This window comes from Rhinolophus hipposideros (assembly GCF_964194185.1).
Source record: "Rhinolophus hipposideros genome assembly, chromosome: 5".
In the NCBI taxonomy this organism is placed as follows: Eukaryota; Metazoa; Chordata; class Mammalia; order Chiroptera; family Rhinolophidae; genus Rhinolophus; species Rhinolophus hipposideros.
Window position 1 is genome coordinate 79,757,042 of NC_138051.1, and position 22,604 is coordinate 79,779,645.

The 22,604-nt window shown below is 50.0% G+C and overlaps 1 protein-coding gene across 1 annotated transcript; it reads right to left on the bottom strand.

Moving 5' to 3' along the window:
* Positions 1-1,299: 1,299 nt before the first annotated feature.
* TGFB3 (transforming growth factor beta 3) lies at positions 1,300-22,533 on the bottom strand. Its single transcript, XM_081048014.1, has 7 exons — positions 21,059-22,533; positions 13,492-13,655; positions 13,067-13,196; positions 7,570-7,677; positions 5,745-5,916; positions 3,438-3,591; positions 1,300-2,542 (listed from the first exon to the last, which is right to left on the bottom strand). The coding sequence occupies exons 1-7, from the start codon at positions 21,390-21,392 to the stop codon at positions 2,384-2,386; spliced, it is 1,221 nt and encodes a 406-aa protein (XP_080904140.1). The 5' UTR covers positions 21,393-22,533; the 3' UTR covers positions 1,300-2,383.
* Positions 22,534-22,604: the final 71 nt, after the last annotated feature.

Sequence of the window (22,604 nt, forward strand, 5' to 3'; positions counted from 1 at the left end):
CGACACTTCAGGAAACACGTTGCCTTGGTTCGTTGGTTTTAGTAGCACCCTATGAGGTTGGATAACAAGGAAAGTCTATTCTAGGGCTAGAAGGACTATTCCCCTCTTCCCTATTGAAGCTCACATAAGGACCAACAATGTCAGGTATTGTACACTGCTCCTCAACATGTAGTTTTTAGGCAGTCTGGACCCTACCCCAGCTCTAAAGACATCTCTAGAATTGCAGCATGAAATTGTATGTTTTTGATAAACACTTGGGTGATTCTCATCCCCACTGAAATTTGAGAATGGCAGACACAAGTGAGTAGACTCTGAAAGTCGAGATAGCCATGGCCTGTGGCTGAAGGGCTGGGCATGCCACATCCCCTCTCTAGAGCTACTGCTCCCTTAGGTAGGATGGAACATGACCCCACCTGCCATGATTTGGGAGCAGGGACACAGGTAGGCCCTGAAGTGGAAGTAAATGGGTGCCACGTGGGATGTAGGCTGAGAGAGAAGCCCTTAGGATTGGCTGGGCAGGGACAAAGCAGGAGAAAAGTCTTGGTGACCAAACACAGAGGCACAGACATAAATCGTCCACATCCCGCACCCTGCAAATTTTAGCTTCATGTAGACTATTTTACCAGTGAGTGGTAAAGTGATTTCAATAGAGGAAGGAACATGCTTTTCAGTAGCCCCTGGATGGTTCCGCGCTGCAGATGGTTGCTTCCGGTGGACCTTGATGCCACGTAGAATTCTGCGTTGCTCTGGGATCTGTGACCTCAAAAGGCAACTACAAGGCTGCTTTCTTGCCCTCTCCCGTTCCCAGGTCCCTGACAAGAGGCCCATTGTCTGAAAAGGGGTTCCTGGGGAGCTCTTTTAGGCTTAACCTGGTAACAGAATTGGCACCTTAGGCCATTTGCCACTGACAGTTTCTCTTATTCTCAACTGATTTTGGAGGGTGAGTGGAGATTTTCAAAAATGATGATTTTGGTAACATATAGTGAATGTCCAAACCAACACATTTCCATAGGCAAGTGCTCACGCCAAGTGATGTTTGCCCATAGTTAATTGGAGGTCAAATTCACAGGCTGTACTTTCTGCAAATCTGAACCACTGCCTCAGTGTGTCTGAGAATAATATACACTGAAGGAAAATGAGAACTCAAACTAGTGCAGTCTTCTCAGACGGCAGAAGGCAGCCCTGTGTGCCACTGTGCAGGGTGTTCACACTCAGCAGTGTGTTCCGTATTTGAGATTCTCTGCCCAGATTCCGGTGACCTCGGAGTAGTAGGTATGGACATAGAATTAAGAAAAGGGTCATTGAGGATATTTACTGAGTCAGACTTGCACTTTAGAATCAGGCTTTTACTGTTCTAGAAGCAATCTTCCAGAAGATGAAACGATTCAAGATTCCCCAAAAATATTTATTTATACAAAGATTTCGAGAGTAATATTTGTATTTGTCTTTATACCTCAGTCTACGCATGTGGGGCCAAGTCACTGTGTGGCACACGTGCAGCTTCCCCCGCATGCCCCTCACGTTGTAGCACCTGCTTCCAGGAACACCAGATGAACACAGGGTCTTAAGGGGTGAGGGGGGACCCATAATGCCCCAAAGGCTGCACAGACCCAAAATTCAGATATGTGCACCCTGACCTGGAAGGTGTCTAGCCAAATGTCCAAGGGGAAATACGATCTAGGAAGAAGGCGAGAGGAGGGACCCAGAGGGCAGACAGGAGAGGGTTCGTTCCCACCTTCTGCTTCTGAGTTCAGCATATCCACAGGGCCCAATATAGTTGGTGGCCCGCGAACTTCACGACCTGGACTTTTTCCCTGTAATGACCCTTGATGCTGATTGATGTCAACAGGACAGTTTGCAAAAAGAACAGATTTGTCCTGAATCCCAGACAGTCTGAGATACAATGCTGGGACCATGTCTTGGTAACCTGTCTGAAGACAAATGCTTGCCTTGTATAACGTAATCCAGATTTCCTGGAGCAGGTGTGGGGCAGCAGAAGTGTCTTCCAGTCTGGCCCTGTCCCAGCCATTCTCTGCCCTTCTCCTCCCTAGGTATCCCAAATCCCATTGCCGTACGACGTGTCGACTTGCCATCCCTCTTCCTCTGTTCCCACCACTTCTGTCTACACCACAGAAAATCTGCGTGTTCTGAAGAGTTCGGCCTTCCCCTAACCAAACCCACACTTTCTTTACCACAGTGATTCTCAGAGCCAGCAAGAAAGAGAAATGTTCCAAAAGGGAACCTCCGTCTCAGCCCTTTGCCTGGAGCTGCAGGTTGTGGGCTCCAGGCCTCAAGGTGAGGTCTGTTGCTTTTGTGTTTCCCGAGGAGCAGGCAGTCAGGCAGTGGCAGTTCTCTCTCCTCTCTCTCTGTCGCAGGTGGGGTCTCAGCTACACTTACAGGACTTCACCACCATATTAGAGAGATGTTCCACCTTGGGGGTCCTCCCAACATAGTACAGGATGGTCAGGGGCTCCAAGTCCTGGGGCACGCAGCAAGGTGAGGCAGAGGCTTCAGGATTCAAGGTGTTGTACAGGCCCAGCACCTGGGGAGAACACAGCATTTAGAGGATGGAAAGCCAAGCCTTGGGCCTGAAGCCCTCTGCAAGCTCGAGGGGCTGCTCCAGAGACTGAGTGAGTGGTAGGCTGGCCATAGGCACGATCCCCGTTTGGGTGAGTGACTAGGGCTGCTCGTCCCCAGAGGAGGGTTGAGAGCACCCGTGCTTGTTAGTTAACAGTTTCAGCATCTAACAGATGTTGGGGCCTTTAAATTGGTAACGGAATTCTCTCGGTGTTAAGAAATTCCTAGCTCTAAGTGGTTGCTTCAGTGAGAAATGTTCTCACGGGACATTGCCATTTAGTAAATGCCAGACTGTGGGGCCGCAGACAGGACCAGTAACAATGAGCTATAAGGAAACGTGCTTCATAAATTACTGCTCTGTTTTGATTCCCCTGGAGGGAAAGAGAAGCTGGTTTCAGACTCATGGACTTCCCTCTCTCCCCTTTTCTTCCTGTTGCTTCATATAGCTTCTTCTGCGTGCTTTACACTGTCTTTCAGAATAACTTGGCTTCCAGTCAAGAGGCTGGAATTATCAGTGTCCTCTAACTGATGGTAGAAGCCATTCTGCCTCAACATGCTTTGCCAGCCATGTGCACATATCTCTGACATATAGGGTGGCATGTGATTGCTAATTAATTTCCAGAATGGTACAAAAGCTTTAGACAGCACACATAAAACATCTGGTTGAAACTAGGGAAGAAATTACAAGGGCCAAGTGGGGTTGGACCTGGGTGCCAAGATCAGCACCTCCACCAGAGGGATTTTACTCACCCCAGATCGTCATTTGCTCATTCAACATTCAGTCCCTCATGCATCCTTTTTACCAGTGGCCCGGCTGGCTAGGGCCCGGCGCCCCGCGTGGCCTGAGCCCTGCCCCATACCTTGCTGTGGGTTGTATCTGCACTGCGGAGGTATGGGCAAGGGCCTGAGCAGAAGTTGGCGTAGTAGCCCTTAGGTTCGTGGACCCATTTCCAGCCCAGATCCTGTCGGAAGTCAATGTAGAGAGGGCGCACACAGCAATTCTCCTCCACGTTGCTACAACACAAGACATTTATAGAAAATCAACCTAAAAGGAAACCATGGATGTAAAAGACTTCATAAAAGGCTCTCATATTTCACCTGGAATCCTTCCTGCTCATTGTAAGAGCATTGCTCTCATCAGTGGAATCCCAAGTTCAAGTTCATTGAACTGTCTAGACTATAAAGGCATCTTCTGTGTTGAAGACCATAATCCCAGGGAGATACAGATGATACATGAGAAAGAGAGAACAGGCAAAGATGGCCCTGCCCCCTTTTACATTATGAATCAGAGACATAAATTGCTCCACATGAAACCAAGCACTGAATGTTCTTAGCCGACTCAGCTTTGTAAAGGTTGGCTTTATTGTTATGTTCCTATGTGCATCCAACCAGAAATGCACTCTAAACTCATGCAGCCTATATCCTATAGTAGATGACTGCTTAGACGAAATCTTGTGGCCACTGAATCAAAATGAGGTATATCCTTCTATTAGACTCCTAGATGACCCCCAGATGTGATTATCAGGCCGCTTGAATTCTGTTGCCTGCAGAAATCCATTTGGCAATACCCCTGGTCAAGTGGGCAGCTATTCTGTACTTCAATATCTGCTGAGACTTAGAACTTGCTATTTCCAAAGGCAGGTGTTGACCAAAATCTGGCTTCTTGTGGGTTCCAGGGGTGAACCATGGCAGACACTCTTGGCTATCCATTCAATAACCATCCCTACCCCCGTCTCCCTTGCCGCTTCCCATCACAGAGTCTAGAACACCAGGTACTTGTTTTCCTGGCCTCCACTGCAGGTAGGGGTGGTCATATATAACCCAGCAGTGACCAATCAGACAGAAGGAGAAGTGTGCTGGCGGTAAGGGGAGATTCTGACAAAAATATTTGATTCTATAAATAAATCATAGATGGACGAGGAAAGCTGCTGGCTCCGCCTCATCCCCCTTCCCTTCTTGAGCATGAACAAGATACCTGGAGCTCGAGCAGTCACTGTGACTGTAAACAAGAGCATGAAAAGCAAGCCAGCACATTCAGCATGGCAGACCAGAGGGTGAGAAAGCCAGAATCCCCAACTGCTACTCAAGCAGCCAGCCCAACCCTGAGCCTGCTGCTGCAGGCTTCTTGTGAACAAGAAGTCCTATGTGGTTAGGCCACTGTTACTTGCAGCCAGGGACATTCATTCCTAACTGACTAAAAGCCACATAGAACAAATGCACATGCCATCTTCAGGCGGTTGCAGGCAACCACATTGCCTCACCCCCACCCTCCCTGTTCCCCGAGCTCAACATCCCTCATTTCATTCGGTTGTTCCTAAGGAGACATGGTTTTAAGATCTAAAAATGTCCCAAGTCATTCTACCCAGCTCCAGCCAGGCATCCTCCTCTCCAGCCAAACTGAGCCATTCGTGTTCCTTCCTTTACTAGAAGTGCTTCCTGCCATCTCCCCACCTCCCCAAACCTCACTCATCCTGGAAGGCTCAGATTCCACACCCTCCTGAAGCCTTTCCTGCATTCGTTAGTTAGGTGAACTCCACATTCTTCAAGCACTTTATACTTCAGGCCTTCTCATGGATGTGGTCATTTTCTACCTTTCAGTAATCGCTACGCATGCTTTAGCAGCCCTCTCCTTTATACACGAGAAGCTAAACTCCTAAATAAGAGAAGAGGCTCTGTGTTTTTCATCTTTTCACTGTGGCTACCCAACTACTTCGGAATTCGTTCATTAATTTCTCCAGCTCAGAATCTTCACTGCAAATAGAGACTGCCCTATTTTCCCTCATCTGGTAACATCCTTGGACACTTCATAGGGAACTGAGCTCTTCTTTCATGGAAATTCCTGCATTAATCTCCCTGCCACGCAAACACACCCTCCAAGCACTTTAAACCATGAGACCCATGGAGAGGCTTCCGCCAAGTCTCTCCAATCCAAACCATTTTAGCAACGCTGTCCTCCTCGTGTACTTTACTCAGGGCCTTCCAGAACTGGGCTGCAGAAAAACTGTGGGGCTCCCAGAAAAACAAAGAGATTGGTAAAAGGTTTTAAATCTTTCCTGGAGACGTTTGTGAATAGCATCAGGGACCGTGGGGCTGAGCATAGCATTGGCCTGGGGCCTGCCCCACAGCAGACACCAACCGTTCACGATCAGGAGTGGGCCCAGGCTCACCTGAAGCAGTAATTGGTGTCCAGGGCCCGCTTCTTCCTCTGACCCCCCTGGCCCGGGTTGTCCAGCCGGTGTGGAGGGATCATCATGAGGATTAGGTGAGGGTTATGGTGGTCCTTCTGCTTCCTGAGGCGCCCCAGATCTCCACGGCCATGGTCGTCCTCACTGTCCACACCTGCAGAGGGAAGGAAGGCGACAACTGCCTGTCTGAGGAAGGGGCCGTGGAGGCTGCTTTCTCATCCCATCCCCTCACTGCCCAGGAAGAGGGACAGTCCCGTCTGCAAGGAAGGAGAGCGGGAAGGTGCAGCTTCAGGTGCTGCAGGAAGGGGACACTTAGCATCAAGGGACCCACAAGACACTTCTGGTCGGATCCTTCCTGACTCCTACGCACACATCTGCCCAAGGGCAGAGAGCTCTTCCCGAGATGCTCCTGGGCATCTTCAGGGACCCATGCTGCATCTCTGTGCCTGGTGGCGGCCTCACATCCCTTTGGGCTGTCGGTTTAGATTCTGGACTTAGAATCTTGGGGTGTGTGAGTTTCCTGTCTGATCTGGATTGATCAGGATGGCACAGAAGTCCCCCCCACACACACACACAATTTAAGGTGTCACAATTTAATATAACTTGAATGGGAGCCAGATGAATGAGACTGAGTCATCGTTACCACGTACACTGCACTTATAGGTTCAAAAGTGTTTTCACTGTAAAACTCAGGTGAGCTAAGGAAGTGTCTGAGGAACAGCTTAGCAAACTCAGGAAAGAAAACCTGTTATTTCATCTGAAATGAAAAAGACCGAAGACTGAATGAGAAAGAGTGTCAAGTAAAAGGAGATCTGCTTTGTGACGCAGCTGCCGGCTTGTCCATCTCCACCAAATTCAGGACCATCAGGAATTTTGTGTGCATAGTGGGGACGTGGGCCTCACGAAGGAGCGCTAGGTCTGTGAGACAACCGAGAGGCCCCGATTTCCGATTTCCTTTCCTGAAAATCTTTGTGAACAACACCGTCTACGGAAGCGGGAGGATTTTGTCCTCACCTGGCCTGTAGGTAAGGACGCTACAGATCTTCTGAGCTCTGAGGTTGTGTGATTAGGACGTCAAATGTTCGGCTTTAAGAAAAAAAAACAACTCTGAAATAGAGCCCATGAAGGGGAAAATGGCTGCCCGGGCTGGGAGCCAAGAGAGGCCTGCACCTTTTTTCCAGACAAGCCTCTGAGCTCAGGCTTTGACTTGGTTGGTTTGACCTTGACAAACCACCTGGCCACAGGTGTGCCTCAGTTACCCAAACTGGGACTATGAAAGGAAAAGACAGCGTCCCTGGAATCCAGAGTCTGTCTAGGCTGAGCACCTTAGAAACATATTGGAAAACCAGAAATGACTCTCAACACAAGCACCCCAAGCCCTGAAGCCGTCGTTCAAAACCAGAGGCCTCCTAGGCAAGGATCGGGGAGCTCTGCGACCTGGCGGCTCAGCAGGCAGGGCCCCCACCATCATAGCCACTAATGTTCCTCTCTTCTGGGTGGTGGGGGAGACTATTATTTGTTGAGCATTCCTGGCACAGTGTTTTACACGTGTTATTTAATTTCTATGAAAACCCTGTGAAAGAGATACTCTCACCCCCATTTTACTCACTGAGCTCAGGTACCACTTACCTACCCTGTCTTCCAAACGCTAACGTATTCTCTATATCTAGAACCTGTGAGTCGCACTTATTGCTTTTGGGACAAGGCAGGATCACTCAAGTACGAAATAGTCGGCCATCTCTGTGAGGGAGCTCGCTTCCATTTCCTGGGGGCTGATAGGGGTCTCCCGTTCAATCCATTCTGTTACCTTTGAATTTGATTTCCATCACCTCGTGAATGTTTTCCAGGATGTCTCCATTAGGCTGAAAGGTGTGACATGGACAATGAATGCTGATTTCCAGACCTAAGTTGGACTCTGCAAAATATGACACAGAGTTGGTTACAAAAGCACTTTGTGTAATGGAGAGGTGTACTCACCCACTCATGCACGGGAGGCCCGTGGCCTCTGCTTCCACAGACAGTCACAGTAAGTGGGCTATGCTGAGTGTCAGAAGAGACCGAGTGCTGCCAAAGCTAGCACGGACCTTCATGCTCATGTTGCCACATGCCATGTATTTCTGTTACAGTATGAACAACCAAATGGAGACGTAAACTAGTGGCGATCATGAAGGAGAATTTTAATAGTCATCTATTTTCAAAGGATGGTATCAGGAAAAGAAACTGTTACTCGCCTACTTGGGGGCAAAAGAATATGAAGATACAAGAAGGAAGGAAGCAAATACTCATACCACATAGGTGTTTATTGGCAGAGGAAATATTCAAGCCAAACTGCTGAGAAAGTATGAAGGGAATAGGCAGTGTATCTGGGCGAGACCAGGGAAAGGGAAAACCAAAGAACTCTGGGGCAGAGGCAGTGATTCAAAAGGCCACAAACTCAAAGAGCCACAAGATGGGCAGAAGGTAGCATCGTCCGAGCCACAGGATGAAAAGTCAGGAAGCAGTGTCACAGCCTGGTCACCTGCAAACAAGCAGCAGAATCAGTCTAGGTGGAAGATACCAGCATTTCTACCAGTGCTCTGATTATAGACATAGAGCAGTAGATTCCAGATGAAAATCATGGTTACACTTGGCCATGTTTTCCTTAAGGAACGAGGACATGATGAGGTAAACGTTACTTGGAAGTTTCTTCTTTGTGAATCCTTCTTCACCTTGATGAGGAAGTTGGAAATGTGGACGGCTCACGGAGGGAAACAGCTCAGGAAGACGGTTGTGACCCGAGAGCACAGGCTGGAGGAGACAGCCGAGGACCAGGCCAAAGGGCCAGACGCCATGAGCTCAGGGAGAACGACCACAAGGAAGCCTGGAAGTGCCAGGGTTCGGTGACTGATATTCTGGTGCAAGAAGGCCAGCTCTGGCCCTTTCTCCTATTAGTTGTGGGATCAGGTGTTTTGGTAACAAAAATTGGGGAGGCAAGGAAATTAGTAAAAGGGGTTGAGTGAGGTGGAAGAAAAAAAGTAGTAGTAGTTAAAAAAAATGTAGCTAAATCTAGTAGTTTTGTGCAGGGAAACTAGGTAGGATCTGGTATCATTTTAATTCTGGTGGGTAACACAATTAGGGAAGTTCTGTTGATCCGGGGGCAACAGCCAGCTGTGGTCAGCAAAAGCAGAGATCATGGGGGACAGACCACTCTAGGTTTCCGCCAGCATCTCAGAGACTAGGGTGCCTCTGAGGCACCCTAGTGCTGTATGAGCCTCCAGCCTTGGGGCCAACCTGGGGTCTTCTTGAACTCTGGTGTCATCGGGAATGTGGCGACAGAGTCCCAGAGAGCAGTTTCCAGGCTCTCGGCCTCACGTGGAAAGGTGCTGGCTCAGTTATTAGTTGGCCGTCAGCTGTAACCAGTTAGCCATTAGCCACTAATATAACAGCCGTGGCTGCGCTAGCAGGCGCGGATTGCAGCTAGCAGGTTGGTTGGCTGGCAGAGAAGCGGACGGTGGATTGCGGATCGTGTGGCTCCTGCTTCCTGTGTCACCAACGAGAATACAGTGGTATGACTCCCCTATCTGTGGCTCCGTGGGTGTTCCTTTTTGGCCTCACCATATCCTGCGTTCTGGTGCGGGGAGTGGGACCAGAGACCCCGCATGACAGGGGAAAATCCCAAAGAGTCCAGGCCAGTTCTGCATCTTCTCATGGGCAGAAAGGCCCAAACCCAGAGATTCCAGCCTCTCCTAGGCAGACCTGGATGTCCCAGTCCTGCTGGTTAAAACCCAGCTCAATCTCTTCTTCCATAAACTCAGAGCCCAGCCTCATTTGTCCTGCCCCAAATCAGGGAAGCCTCTGGGACACACTGACACCTGCTGAGCTTGAAGATTTATGTTTCCGAAGATCAGCTCTCGTAGGGAGGGGAGGGACCAATAGAACAAGGACCCTGAGCCCCAGCTAGGGAACAAGAAGGGAATAGAGAGAGAGGCGTAAGGAGTGTCCCCTTCCTGGTTTAAGGGAGCTAAAAGTAGGAGCTGGAGTAGCTGAAATGGGCTACATAACACATAGCCTACTTCCTGTAACCCAGAAGGGTTTAAGGTGAGCTGAGAGAGACCTGGAGTGAGCATGTCTGTGATTCCTAGAGTTAAAAGTGAAGATGCAGACAGATGTGTCGGGGAGAGTCAGGGTTAGGGTAGAGGTGGTAAATGGGCGACGGGGCCCAGCTTGGCCAATAGGCTCTGTCCAGGCAGAGAGCTCAGAGTGCTCACAGTTCTCACCCACATTTGTTCAGCAGCACTACGTGTGCAGCACCACGCTAAGACTTTCATGCATTAACTCATTTAATCTTTATAATAATCTTACAAAGTAGAAACTACTGTTGTCCCCCCTTGTATAAATGAGGACACTGAGGCTTAGGGAAATCACACGGCTTGCCCAAGGCACTCAGCCAGTAAGTGGTAGAGCCATCATTCTCAATGCAAAGATTCAAACACCGGCAGGCTAATGCCAGACCCACACTTCTCATTGTTAGAGACAAAGAGGGACCAACAGAGACCACCAAGGAAGATGACTGCACTCCCCCTAAGACGCGGAATGGTTGTGTTTGCCCAGTGTCCGACCTGTCCCGGGCCACAGGGAAGCTGCTAGGTGAGGCCTGGCTCTGCACACAGAGAAAACACGTGTGGAGCAATAGCTCCAGGGTATGAGGCCCTGGGCCCCCAGCTCTGGGACCCAGAAGGCAGCCGGGGAACCTGGTACACGATAGGCTCTGAGATCTTTGCTGAATGAATGTAAGACCAGATGTGTGACTCAGTTTCCTCATTACTCCACACCATGAACTGCTCCATTTGGAGTCTATTTGCTGCCTCGTTTGGGGCCACAAACTCTGAAAAGGCTCATGAGCTCTGTCTGCATAAGTAAAAGCCTGTGTCTGGTTCCCTGTGCAAAGGGGCAGGTAGCATCTTCCTGAGAGGGAACTGAAGCTTCCATTGAAGAACTAACCTCAGAATTGGCAGCAGTGGGGATGGTGGGTGGAGGACCCATAGGTTTTATTACAAAATTATCTTTTTGATGTCTCAAGGAGGATGGAAATCATTCTCAATGCAAAGTTTTCACTGAGTTCTGCAGCTGTGAAAATAAGAACTCCTTCAAGTGCTCGGGGCTTCAGAGAAATCCAGGTGGAGCTGGTCAAAATCAGGGAAGCTAAGAGATTCATTTTCCTGGCCTCTCGTCTCTGTAGCCATGTCGGGCTCTAGGTGGAGGGCTGTCTGAGTCAGAATTCCCAACAGTGCTGCTGTCAGCAGATCCACGTGGGTTCTCCAGGCTTTTACCTTCGTGCACAGTAAGGGAGATAGGGTGGAATTCCCTGGTAACCCTTGGAGCTGAGGCAGAACCTCCAGCCCATGACCTGCCAGCTCAGCCACCAGGCGAGGCCCCTCAGATGGGGACTTGCAAACTCAGGTGCTTATAGGGGCCCTGCAGGGTATGGAAGTAAACATGTGAGCCTGCCTATCATGCTAAATAGGGACTTCCTCTCCCTCTTGGGGAACACTGGGGAATGGTGGGGCCTGTGGTGCCACAAAGAAGGCACACCCCACCTGAAAGGCAGCCACTAACTCATTCCAATGGATCATTACCAGGAAATCTTCCAATTTTCAAGAAAGGCCAGAAACCTAGGTTTCATGTGGAATCTAACTTAAAAAAACAAACAAAACAAAAACTGTTGACCACCAGTTAAATTGAAAATAATCTGTAGACCAAGCAGTTTGTGATCTTTGCCTTAGAGCTTTCACCCCCACTTTCCTAAAACACCAAGGACAAGGAAGGACCCACCTGCCCCAGGGAGCCTGGACCTCAGTATGCAGGTGGACTGGCTCTAAGGCAGTTTTCTGACAACAGCAGAAAACTTCATAAGAGAGAGAAGAAACAGAGGAGACCACCATAGGTACCCCCACCCCACTGAGCGTCAGACCAGCAGTCGCACCAAGTAAAGAAGGGGAGAAACAGCAGACTGTGATGTCACAGGCAGCGGCAATCATGAGGCTCCATCTCTAATCCAGGCTGGAGGACCTTGGTTAAATCACTTAACTTCTCTGGGCCTCAGTTTCCATACCTGATCCAGTAAAAGCGTACTCTTGGGTAACAGGCTGAAAACCATGGAAATCTCTCAAATACATGTGATCCTTAAAACACCTTCGTGAGGCATGCAAGGAAGGAACCATGACCTTATACTTCAGGTAAGGAGTGGCTGACATATTTGGGGCATGTGAAGTTTGCTATGCCTGCCTGTTGGACAGCGCTACCTGGATGTTGACCAAGACTTTCAAACGTAATTGGCCAAAACAGAACCTTCCCCAAATCTGCTCTTCACCCTGTCTCCCCTATTGCAATAAGTAGTACCACCTGGGTGTTCAAAATCTTAGACGTCATCTAGACGCCTCTTGTGTCCTCAAACCACCAGGTGGATTGGCTTTACCTACCTAATAGGAGGTAAAGTCCTATTGGCTTTACCTCCAAAACAGAATAAACCCATTATCATCTCCATACGCGGTGACTGCCATAGCTGAAGCCCCGACTGCTGTCCTCCAGGCTGCTGCGAGACCCCTAACCTGGTGTTCCTGCTTCTTCCTTTGACCTCATGGCAACCAGAGGGGTATGGAAACCCAATCACCTCACCCCCTCTTCCCAGCCCTGCTTATAACCTTCTCAGGACTTCTCATCACTTGGAATGAGTCCTAAACACAGACAGTGGCCTAATAGGTCCGAAATCATATGGCTGCAGCTACCTCTCGGGCCCCAGCTCACTCGGTTCCAGCCACACCAGTCTGTTTGCTGCTGCTAGAACCACCTGGGGGGCCTGGTCTTGTTTCTTTTGCTTTATCTTGACTTGTACAGGCTGGCCCCTTCTCATCACTCAGATCTCAATGCACAAATTCCCTCTACGTAGAGACCCTCCCTGAGCATCCAGAGTTGGACCCCAGGCAGTCATTATGACATTGCCCTCATTCTGTTTTTCATGGTACTTACCGCTACCGGAAATTCTTACTTGTCAATTTGCTTATTATGTGTCTCTCGCACCAGAACAAACGCCCCCTAAGTCTGGGACCTTACCTGCCTTGTACACTACTGAATCCAGGGCCTGCCTCAAGGGGAGCATTTAATAAATATTAGTTGAGTGAATGAATGAAGGACACAGAGAGAGTCTGGCAAAGCCAGGCTTTGACCCCAGATTTGCGACTCCCCCAGTTCTGCTTTCTCGCCTCTGTTTCATGAAGGAACACGGGACCTGAGGGGCCTTCCAATGAACATTCTCAGAGTCAACCTACCTCTTCGCGAGAGCCATTCACGCACAGTGTCAGTGACGTCAAAAGACAGCCACTCGGCAGCGCCCCGCGTGGGGAGATTCTTGCCACCGATATAGCGCTGTTTGGCGATGTGCTCATCCGGCCGCAGTATCTACCGGGCAGAGAAAGCGAAGGAGTAAGAACCCGAGACCTGGACAGAGTCCCGCAGCGCTTGTCACAGTGCAGGAGGACGGCTGGGGGTTGGAAGAGGAAACTGAAAGTCCCTGAGTGCTCCTTGGCGCTCCTTAGTTAACGCTTATTAACGACAGACACAGACAGAAATGAAGCCTTAGCGGAGGCAGGATTCACAGCCAGGCCTGCCCCACTCTGCAGAGGGGAGGCCCCCCAGACATGGCAAAGGGGCGGCCCTCCCCTCCCGCTGGTTTCTGTCCTGGGCGGGGCCTCACCTGGAAGAGCTCCACCCTCTGCTCGCTGCGCTTGGAGCTGGGGTTGGGCACGCGCAAGAGCCGGAACTCGGCTCGGAACAGGTTGCTTCCATTCTTCTCTGCCGAGGACACGTTGAAGCGGAAAACCTTGGAGGTGATCCCTTTGGGGCAGACGGCCAGCTCGTCTAGGAGACAAAGCAGCAGGGAGGAAAGGCACAGCATGAGTGAGCCCCACAGAAGCAGCGTGCTGCCAAGGGATACTCGCCTCGTGGCCCAAGCCCCCCCCCTCTTCCCCCTCCCCCACCCCCCTTGACCTGGGGGGGACGTGGGGGCTGGAGGCCTCAGATCTAAAAGTGGAGCTAGTTAGAAGATCCGTGGTGGCCCTGGAATCACACACAGGCCTGAGAGACCTCAGTCCTAGGACATGGCAATCAAGACTGGCCAGTCAAACGTAACCGCCCCCTCTCCCATTGCCTGCACACGCCAACTCTGGCAGGCTCTCCAGCCTGCTCTTTCTACTCTTTTAGAAAATACAGATTCTCAAAAGATCTCAGCCATTCCCCCTACTAGTTTAATCAACTCAGAGTAGATTCATTCATTCATGTGTTTGTTCCTTCAGGCATTCATTCATTTATTAAAAGTATATTGAGCAAAAACTGTGTGCAAAGGATAACGTTAACAGTGGGGAGCAAAAATGAATAGACATGGCCCCTGCCTTCCAGGAAATTAATATTCAGAGGAGGTTACGAATACGTGGACCCAAATAGCAGGACCAGAGGGTTGGGGCTGTGGGCCTTTGGAGAAGCCCAGGAGTTGCTGCAAAGAGATCAGAGGAGGGAGAAAGCAGAGATCACTTCATGGAAGATGTGACATCTGACCTGGGTCCTGCAGGAGAAAAGGGTTCAAAGATGCAGACGTAATTCTTTTCTCATGGAATGAATGCTGGAAGCAAAGGCAGGGTGGGGAGGAAGTGCAAGTGAGTAAGAGGGACCCCAAGTGGCCAGGCTGGAGCAGATGAGATGAGGTCAAGACAGCAGATTGGAGTCCACCAGCAGGGAGGCTGAAATGTCACACCAACGAGTTGGATTTTTATCCCATTAACAGGAGGGAACCATGGAAAGTGTCAGTGCGGTGACATAATCAACACTGTCTTAGGCCTAATGAGGCAGCATGGGCCTGGCCAAGAGCCCACATCTCGAACCTGGCAGACCCACAGATGTTTCTTCAGACCAAGCTGGTCAGTCACCATTGGCTCCTTTCTCTCTAAGGGTTTCTTTCCTTGCGAGCATGTACTATGCCAGCCTGTCACACCGATGGCCTCTTCGTCCCTGTCCATGAGATAGAGGGCAGCAAATGCTCTTTCCCACCCCTCAGAGCCGGATAGAGGCCTTTTCTCCTGTACACTTTACAACCTCAAGGTCTAAGCAGCATTAACACCCAGAGAAAAACTTTCTACACAAATGGTAACAATAGACAGAACTTGAAACTCAAGCTCAGAGACCCAGATTCCACACATAATGGACATGGCTGAAATGAGCTCATAATCACCCCGAGGGGTGGTTTAGGAAGTCACGGACAAGGCGGGAAGGATCAGAGGCCTGGAAACAAGCAAATGCACTACTGATCTTTAGGAAAGGATGAGTGAGTGTTTCTGGAAATTGCCATCTGGTGGGCCTGACACTGGTTCTTAGAAAATTAATGGAACAGATGTTAGGAAAACAAATGTGTGAATGCTGGCTAATGAAGTCCTGATTAATAATTGGCTTTGAAAGAACAAATACTGCCAACTAGTCCCTGAATCATTTCAGATAGAACCAGAGAGGGGAATGATGATGGCAATTTAACGTTTAATTTTGCTAGTTTGTAACCCTCTAGACATTTGGTTAAGCTACTTGGGCTGGCAACACTCTCAACTGACATACTTAGTTCTTGAAGGAGCTACCATCAACATGGCTGCAGTTATAATAGTACCTCCAGTAACTGTTGAAAGAGGGAGTAAAGGGCATATCCATGCAATGTTCTCATTGCTGTAAAAAGGAAAAGGGGAACAGAATGGCACATACCAGTGAGGAAAATCAGAGTGGGGTCAAGATAGTGGGAAGCCAGGAGATATGGGGATCCATGAGCTACCAGCATCTTCAGGACACCCTAGTAACCATCTCTCCTTGGTTTCCTCCAGCCCATCAATGAGGTATCTGTTCCCTAAGATGGACTCACTCCTCTTGGTGGGAATTTCAAGGAGATTTCAAGAAGGTAAGTAGGGTCATTTTTTATCACTGGGATCTACAAATTTCTAATAGAGTTAGAAGGGATATTAGGGGGTCATCTAGTGCAACCCTCTTCAGATGAAGAAACTGAAGTCCGGGGGTCACAGTCCGGGGGTCTTGGCCAGGGTCACAGGTGAGCAAATTGACGCTAGTAAGCACAGCTCAGACACAATTATTACTGATTTTAAAAGAATTTCATAGGAGAGAAAAAATGTAAATATAATCTTCTTGACAATTAAATCCACTGAGTAATAATAATGTTTTAAATAATTTGTGGAATAAAAGTGTAAATAAACAAAATGCAGTAACACCACCTTATATTTCACAGAGCTTTTTAAAACTCATTTGATCCTCTAACAATCCTTGAAGAGAATGAGAATAAGTAAAATTTACCATTTACAAATGAGAAAAGTATCATGAAAGTTAAATGACTTTCCCAAGGAAAGTCATTCAGCTAGTAGGTGGCAGAGGTGGTATTTGAACCCAGGTCTTCTGATTTATTTATTGAAGCGAAGACTCTGGAAGTTGGAGGGGACCTGAGGGATCATCTAGTTGGTTTCCTCAACAAAATGTGGCAGGATTCCATGCAGTGGGTCTAGAGAACCAACCTATGCCTCAGACAAGAGCTAGTTCTCAGGCTGTTTTGTAGGTAAGCCCTGCTTCTGCAGAACACTAGTGTTATTGAGAGCTGGACTAGCAGGTCGACCTTTACAAATTAAATTATGACCAACTTTTTCCATTAACACACAAAATATATAGATTAATGGCTGCCATTTTCTCTTTTGTGCTATTGGGCCAGAAAACCAAGCAAAAAAAAAATTTTAAAAAATGCCTGTAGAGTATTCGTGGAAAATCCTGGGAGCAGCTGTCCAGGCCTTTTAAAATGTTTTCAGACACCTGGGCTCATAGATGTGCCTTTGCTTGTATACATTTCTGCTAGTAAAATTACGGCTGGTTCCAGTGACAGGACTGCATGTATCAGTGTGGCCGAGCTTCTTTACCTCAGCTGTACATTAGAATCACCTGGAGATCTCTGAACACAGATGTTGCGTGGACCCCCCTCCCTCCCCAGGAGAGAGTCTCACTACCTTGGCCTGTGGGTGGGTCCAGAGCTTGCTTTTTCTTTTTTAAGATCTCCAGATGATTCTAATATGTAGCCAGGGTTGAGAACCACACTTTATAGAGCTCTGCAAAGGGTACCATGGCTTCCAGATGTTCTGCAAGTTTGAGAAACCACAGCTTTAATGGTTTAACCTTTAAATGGGTTAAGCTTTAAATGTATTAGACATGTTGTTTGTCCAATGCATCATTTTTTAAAAAATTTGAATTAGAAGCCCATAAACAGTGTAAGCCTGTGTTAAAAGTTGGGAAAGCTCACAGAAAGATCCAGATTTTCTGCTCTTCTGGGAAATGGTAAGATCTAGTCAACCTGGAACCACAGTCCTAACTGCAAAAATCAGCAGGAGTAGAGTAGTGGGCGCCCCTTTCTCATGGGGCACATGCGCTCCAGGTCCCCCCACCCCCACCAGCCTTCCCTACACACTCTATTCTCTCCATAATGCAAGGCAAGTGTGCCACACAGTTTGCCATGGTGCTTGTACTGTGGCTTTTCTTCTAGATTATTTGCATTAGCTGCCTGGCTTCTGTGGGCACTTCTGTTTGCAGCCCCTCAAGGAAAGTTTTTGCCCTAGGTCAGTGAATCTTTGGCTTCAGTGCGTTTAAGAAGCAATAGGGAGCTTGTTGAAAATACAGATTCCCCAGGACTAAACCCCCAGAGATTCTGATTCTGGAAGGGTGAGGCGGGGCCCGAGAATTCTGTTTTCACGTTTACTTAGCCTCTCGACCACACTTGGAGAAACGCTGACCTGGTGCGTGAGGGCATTGGCATCAGAACACATGAGTTCTTTCAATACATGTTTTAATTTTCAGAATGAACAAAATCTAAATGTAGCAGCCAGAAAACAAAAAGAAAGGCCAAAATATCAAGTTTTCTCTCTACTCAGGAATTCTGGGTTTGCTGGTTCTCTTAGTGCTGCCCTTGGATGAAAATAAGAGTCTCCCGCCAGACACAGGTAATTACAAGCCAGAAGATAAAATGACACCCACACCAGCTGATACCTTGATAACAAGGATGACAGAGGAACTGAAAAGGTGTGCCCTTCCCCACCACGTGGGCCAGAGAAAGCCTCCGCCCATTTCCCATAACAAAATCCTGGAGAATTATAAAAGAAATCACAGTCTTGCCTTCACTCCCCAGCAGGGACTGTGTTGAATCATCCCAGATGTAACCATGAAATTGTTTCAGCTAAAAGGGCCTTTGAGATTATCTCTGACTTTATAGATGAGGAAACTGAGGCTCAGGGAGGTGATTTGCCCAGTTCCACGTGGTGGAATCGCTTAAGACTCTTCATTGGATAAAGAAAAACCCTTCACTGAATTTGGGAGAACGTTTATGGCAGTATGACTCTCCCAGCCACAAAAATAGGCAAAGCTAAGAAAGAACGCACCCAGTTACCCCTCTGCAGTCTATCACCAGGGTTACTAAGAATAGCTCCTATCCCCTCCTGCTCGGTCTGACTAGTGATTCATTCATGTTGTTGGTCAGAGTTCTCCTGGAGCCTAAGGTTAAAGGTAGGACTGGAAATGTGTATTCTTCACAGCTGCGTTTGTGCTCACTACTAGCATGCATTCTGCAGGCAGAGTCCCTGCTCTTTTTGGGCAAACTGCTTAACTGATGTGTATTTCAGTCCCTTCATCTGTAAAACAGGGAAATCAGGGCCCCTCTCTGACAGGGCAGAGCCAGAGGATGGGCCCTTCCCTCTGTACTCTCACCCTGGTGCCCTTTCTTCTGCACCACTGGAAATTATTCCTTCCTGCACTTTACCCTCCAGTGCCTTCCTGTCTCCTTGCCCCAGCTCCTGTTGTCCCTTCCCTCCCAGGACCTGTGCACGGGGCTGGGAGTGACACAGTGTGGGAGAGAATGTGATCTCCTCCCCTCCCCACAGAAGCTCTGGCACCCAGACCCTGTCAGTGCCCCACCACAGACCCAGTGCCACCCCCTGCCTGCGTCCACGAGTTCAGGACAGGCTTCCCTCCACCCCCCAAGCCTCTGACGATGGCTCTCTGCTTCCACTCAGCATCTGTTGGGCGTTTGCCTCTGCCCACTGCCTTCTTTATAAGTAGTGTGCTGTGTGTGGCTGCCTCTCCAGGGCTGGCTCAGCACCTGACCAGCTGCAGGGCGGGCCCGAGCTGCGCCTGCTCAGCCTCTGTGTCACCTCCAACAGCTGCAGAGAGTCTGGGCCTGCTTCCTGTTTGCACCTGTGAGCCTTCATGGCATTGCCCACGTCTCACTGGGCCCTGCCCACCCCCCAGTGGCAGCCTGGGTAGCGTCCTGCTCACTGTGCCAGGTTTGCTCCCTGCCCGACCACAGCTCCCAGCCCCAGGGTTACCCCTGCCGGCTACAGGTTTGAGGTCCTGCCCAGTATCTGTGCGGTCCGGCCCCGGCTTTTCCCGAGGCTCTCCATTGTTTGTGCCCTCAGTCTGTGCACAAAACCAAGGCCCACTGGTACCTGCATGCCCTTGCATCTGCCTGGCTCATTCATTCGCAGCTGGGGAGGCCAGGTTGGGTGGGCCCTGGTGACCCAGAATCCCTCCTCCCCGGGACTCCTCCTGTCCTGGATCATTAAGGTCCCGGTCCTTCTCTCTTACCCTGGACTCTTGTCAAACCTCTCCTGCCTGCCTCAGCTTTCCACCCTCCTCAACTGTGGCCACTAATACTCCTGCCTTCATGGGTGCCCAGGGCTTAGCCATCTAGCTGCCGGTGTCTCTGGGAACTGTGGGCCCCCGGCAGACCCCAAGTCAGCCCCCTCTGGAGGACCCTGGGCAGGGCATACTAGCTCTGCCTTGTCCTCCAGCCTCCGCCCCACACAGTAGCCACATCCTAAGGCAGGGCACTCCATGCACCACAGGAAACTGGAGCGGGAAACCCTCGCCAGTAACCACAGGCTCCTGGGCCTGGCAAGGACCAGCTCCCACTGGGGCCTTTTGCACCTTCAGCCAGAGCTGATCCACCCATCAGCCATCCTCTCCTCTTCCTTCTCTATAGCCAGGTTCCTTTCAACCCTGCAGTCCCTCCCCCACTTCTACTTCCCCACCCCCACTCACCACTGACCACCCTCACCCGGCCTGCTCCATCCCACCTTCCAGCTCCCACTCTAGGCACCTCCCAGGTGAGCCAGGCTGAGGTAGTCAGGGTGGTGAGGCCACCTGCTGGTAGGAAAAGCAAACAGAAATCTTTCCAGAGTCCCTGGCCCACGAGTGGCTCACATTCTTCCTTCCTGGGCTGTCAGTTTCTCAACATCTGCCAAATCTCTGTCTCTCATGTTGAGGTTTTTTAAATCCCTCTTCAGTAAACACACATGACTTTCACACGTGTACAAACACAGAGACGTCTCACTCAGAAGCCTCCCAGCTCCTCGGCATAGACAAGAGCCTCCAGGGAGGGCACACTCCCAGACACACGTTCCCTCTGCACCCACAGCCACACCTCCCATCCACTCTTCCCGTGACACGCAGACACGAAAGGGCCGCCAGCAATCGTCTACATATCCAGAGCCACAACCCTGCCTTCCTGTGTCCACAGGCCTGGAAGACACCCATTTTGAGCACAAATCTGTCTTCTGTTATAAAGCCAGACGACACATCGCCCTAAAGCACATGTACATGTGAACAGAGGTGTGTACCCTTCCCCCACGCCCACAGCTCACGTGGGTCACGTGTGTGGTGGAGACTGAAGGACCCAGACAGTAAGAAGCTGTCTCTTGCCTGGGCTTCAAAAGCTTGACAGACATTAATGTGAGGTAGGTACTCTTCTTCCCAAGAACTGGAAAAACGGAATCAGAGACGTGTCACAGTGAGTTGTGAAAAGTAGGGAGAAGACGGAGGTCTCCAGATTCATGGAACTGTAGGGCTTGAGAGAGAGCCAGCTCTGCCCCGTTATGGCACCTTTGGCTTACAGTTACCCATCTGCTCGCATGGGTGAGAGCACATATGTTAATGGCACAGCACAGTGCAACTCCAAATTAAAATCAGTCAAGGATGTGATTCGAGTTCGGCAAGCAGCTCAACCACAGGGCTCCTGGCCTCCCAGAAGCACCAGGCTCTTACCAGAATGGCTCTGTCTCCCTCCCCACCCACCTACCCAGCCCCAATTGCGCATCATACCTCCTGAGCCATCGAGCCACCGATAGGGCCCCCTCCGTGGAACTCCCTACTCTAGTTCAGACCCTTCAGAGCAGACACCCAGCGAGAATTGGACTTACTGTGCTCCGCTAGCCCCTGGATCATGTCGAATTTATGGATTTCTTTGGCATAGTACTCCCACTCGGTGTTTTCCTGCGTGCAGCCGTCCTCCCTCTCCTCCAGCAGCTCCCGGGTGCTGTTGTAAAGGGCCAAGATCTGGTAGGGGACGTGGGTCATCACCGATGGCTCGGGAGGACTGGTGAGCCTGAGTTTGCTCAAGATCTGTCCCCTAATGGCTTCCACCCTCTTCTTCTTGATGTGGCTGAAGTCCAAGGTGGTGCAAGTGGAAAGAGAGAGGCTGACCGTGGCAAAGTTCAGCAGGGCCAGGACCACCAGAGCCCTTTGCAAGTGCATCTTCCTATGCGAGCCGGGGAGAGAGGCCAGGGAGGCTGTGAGGCCTGGCAAGGAGGAGACCCCAGCAGACGTGCAGAAGGAGGGAGGAAAACCAGGCGGCCTCCCTAGATCCCGAAGACTGAGGCTTGGCAAGAAGGTGCATGAACTCACTGCACTGCGAGAGCTTCAGGACTTCCAGGAAGCGCTGGCAACCCTGAGCACGAAGAAGCCGACTGTGTGCCTTGTAGCTCTGGGTTTCTTCTCCATGTGTCTAAACAGGTTCTGCTGGGCTCTGACTCCCAGCAGGCCAGGTGGAGGGCAAGCAGAGGGCTGGGAGGGGTGGCAAGGCAGCTGGGAGTGGGAAGGGAGCTGGAGTTTTTCCTTAGGTAAAAATAAATAGAGCGGATATCTGATATTGCCAAAGGCCTCTTGGCGATGGGGAGAAAGTGGGTATTTTAAAGAAGGAGCAGAAGGACCATGGCTTGGGTCCCAAAATCAAAATCCTTGCCTTGCCCTGAGGGAGAATAAGAAAAGAGAATGAAAAAGAAAAGGGGAAAAAATTGTTAAAAAAGAAAAAAAAAAAGAAAAAGTCAGATCACCAGTGAGTAGGTGGGGAGAGGCAGGGCTGGGCTGCTGATGGCCCAGCGAAAGGTGGGGGCAGCACAGGACACACTTGTCGCTCGGGCACACCATTCATGCTTTCTCTTTTGTTTACACTTCCTCGGGGGCTTTCTAAATGACTTTGTTCCCGCTGCCTCTTGTCTTCATTGGCTGGGATGCGGGGTTATGTGCAATTGGAAGGCAGGGAAGACAGGCCCTTGGAGAACAGCCCCAATAATCCACTTGGACGCCCAGGGTCACCAGCACCTCGGCTTGTCTTCTCCCTCGGCCATTGCTTCTGTCCCCTGCTTCTCTTTAAAAAATAAAAAGGAAAAGAAAAATAAAATAGAAGCCAGCTCACTGCACGCCTGCTCCGGAAAGCTGTTATTCCTTCTTTCTCATGCTTCTTCCCCTATCTCTCGCCTCCCTTGCTCATTGCCTCGGACTTGGCTTTCTGCTTCCCTCCCTTTCTCTCCCTCCTGCGTTTCCCTCTCCCTCTCCCTCTCTCTCCCTCTCGCTCTTCTCCCTCTCTCACACACACACATGCACACACACTGCTTTCTCTATTTCTCTCTGCTGAAATTTTATACCTCCCTCCGATGACGTCTCTGGCCCGGGTGGGGGAGGGAGGGA

Coding starts and splice junctions, on each gene's coding strand:
- TGFB3 (XM_081048014.1), bottom strand. CDS start 21,392: ATGCACTTGCAAAGGGCTCTGGTGGTCCTGGCCCTGCTGAACTTTGCC. Junction 13,656..21,058: donor CCAGGGGCTAGCGGAGCACA/GTAAGTCCAATT, acceptor TTTGTCTCCTAG/ACGAGCTGGCCGTCTGCCCC. Junction 2,543..3,437: donor CAGATACAACCCACAGCAAG/GTATGGGGCAGG, acceptor TGTTCTCCCCAG/GTGCTGGGCCTGTACAACAC.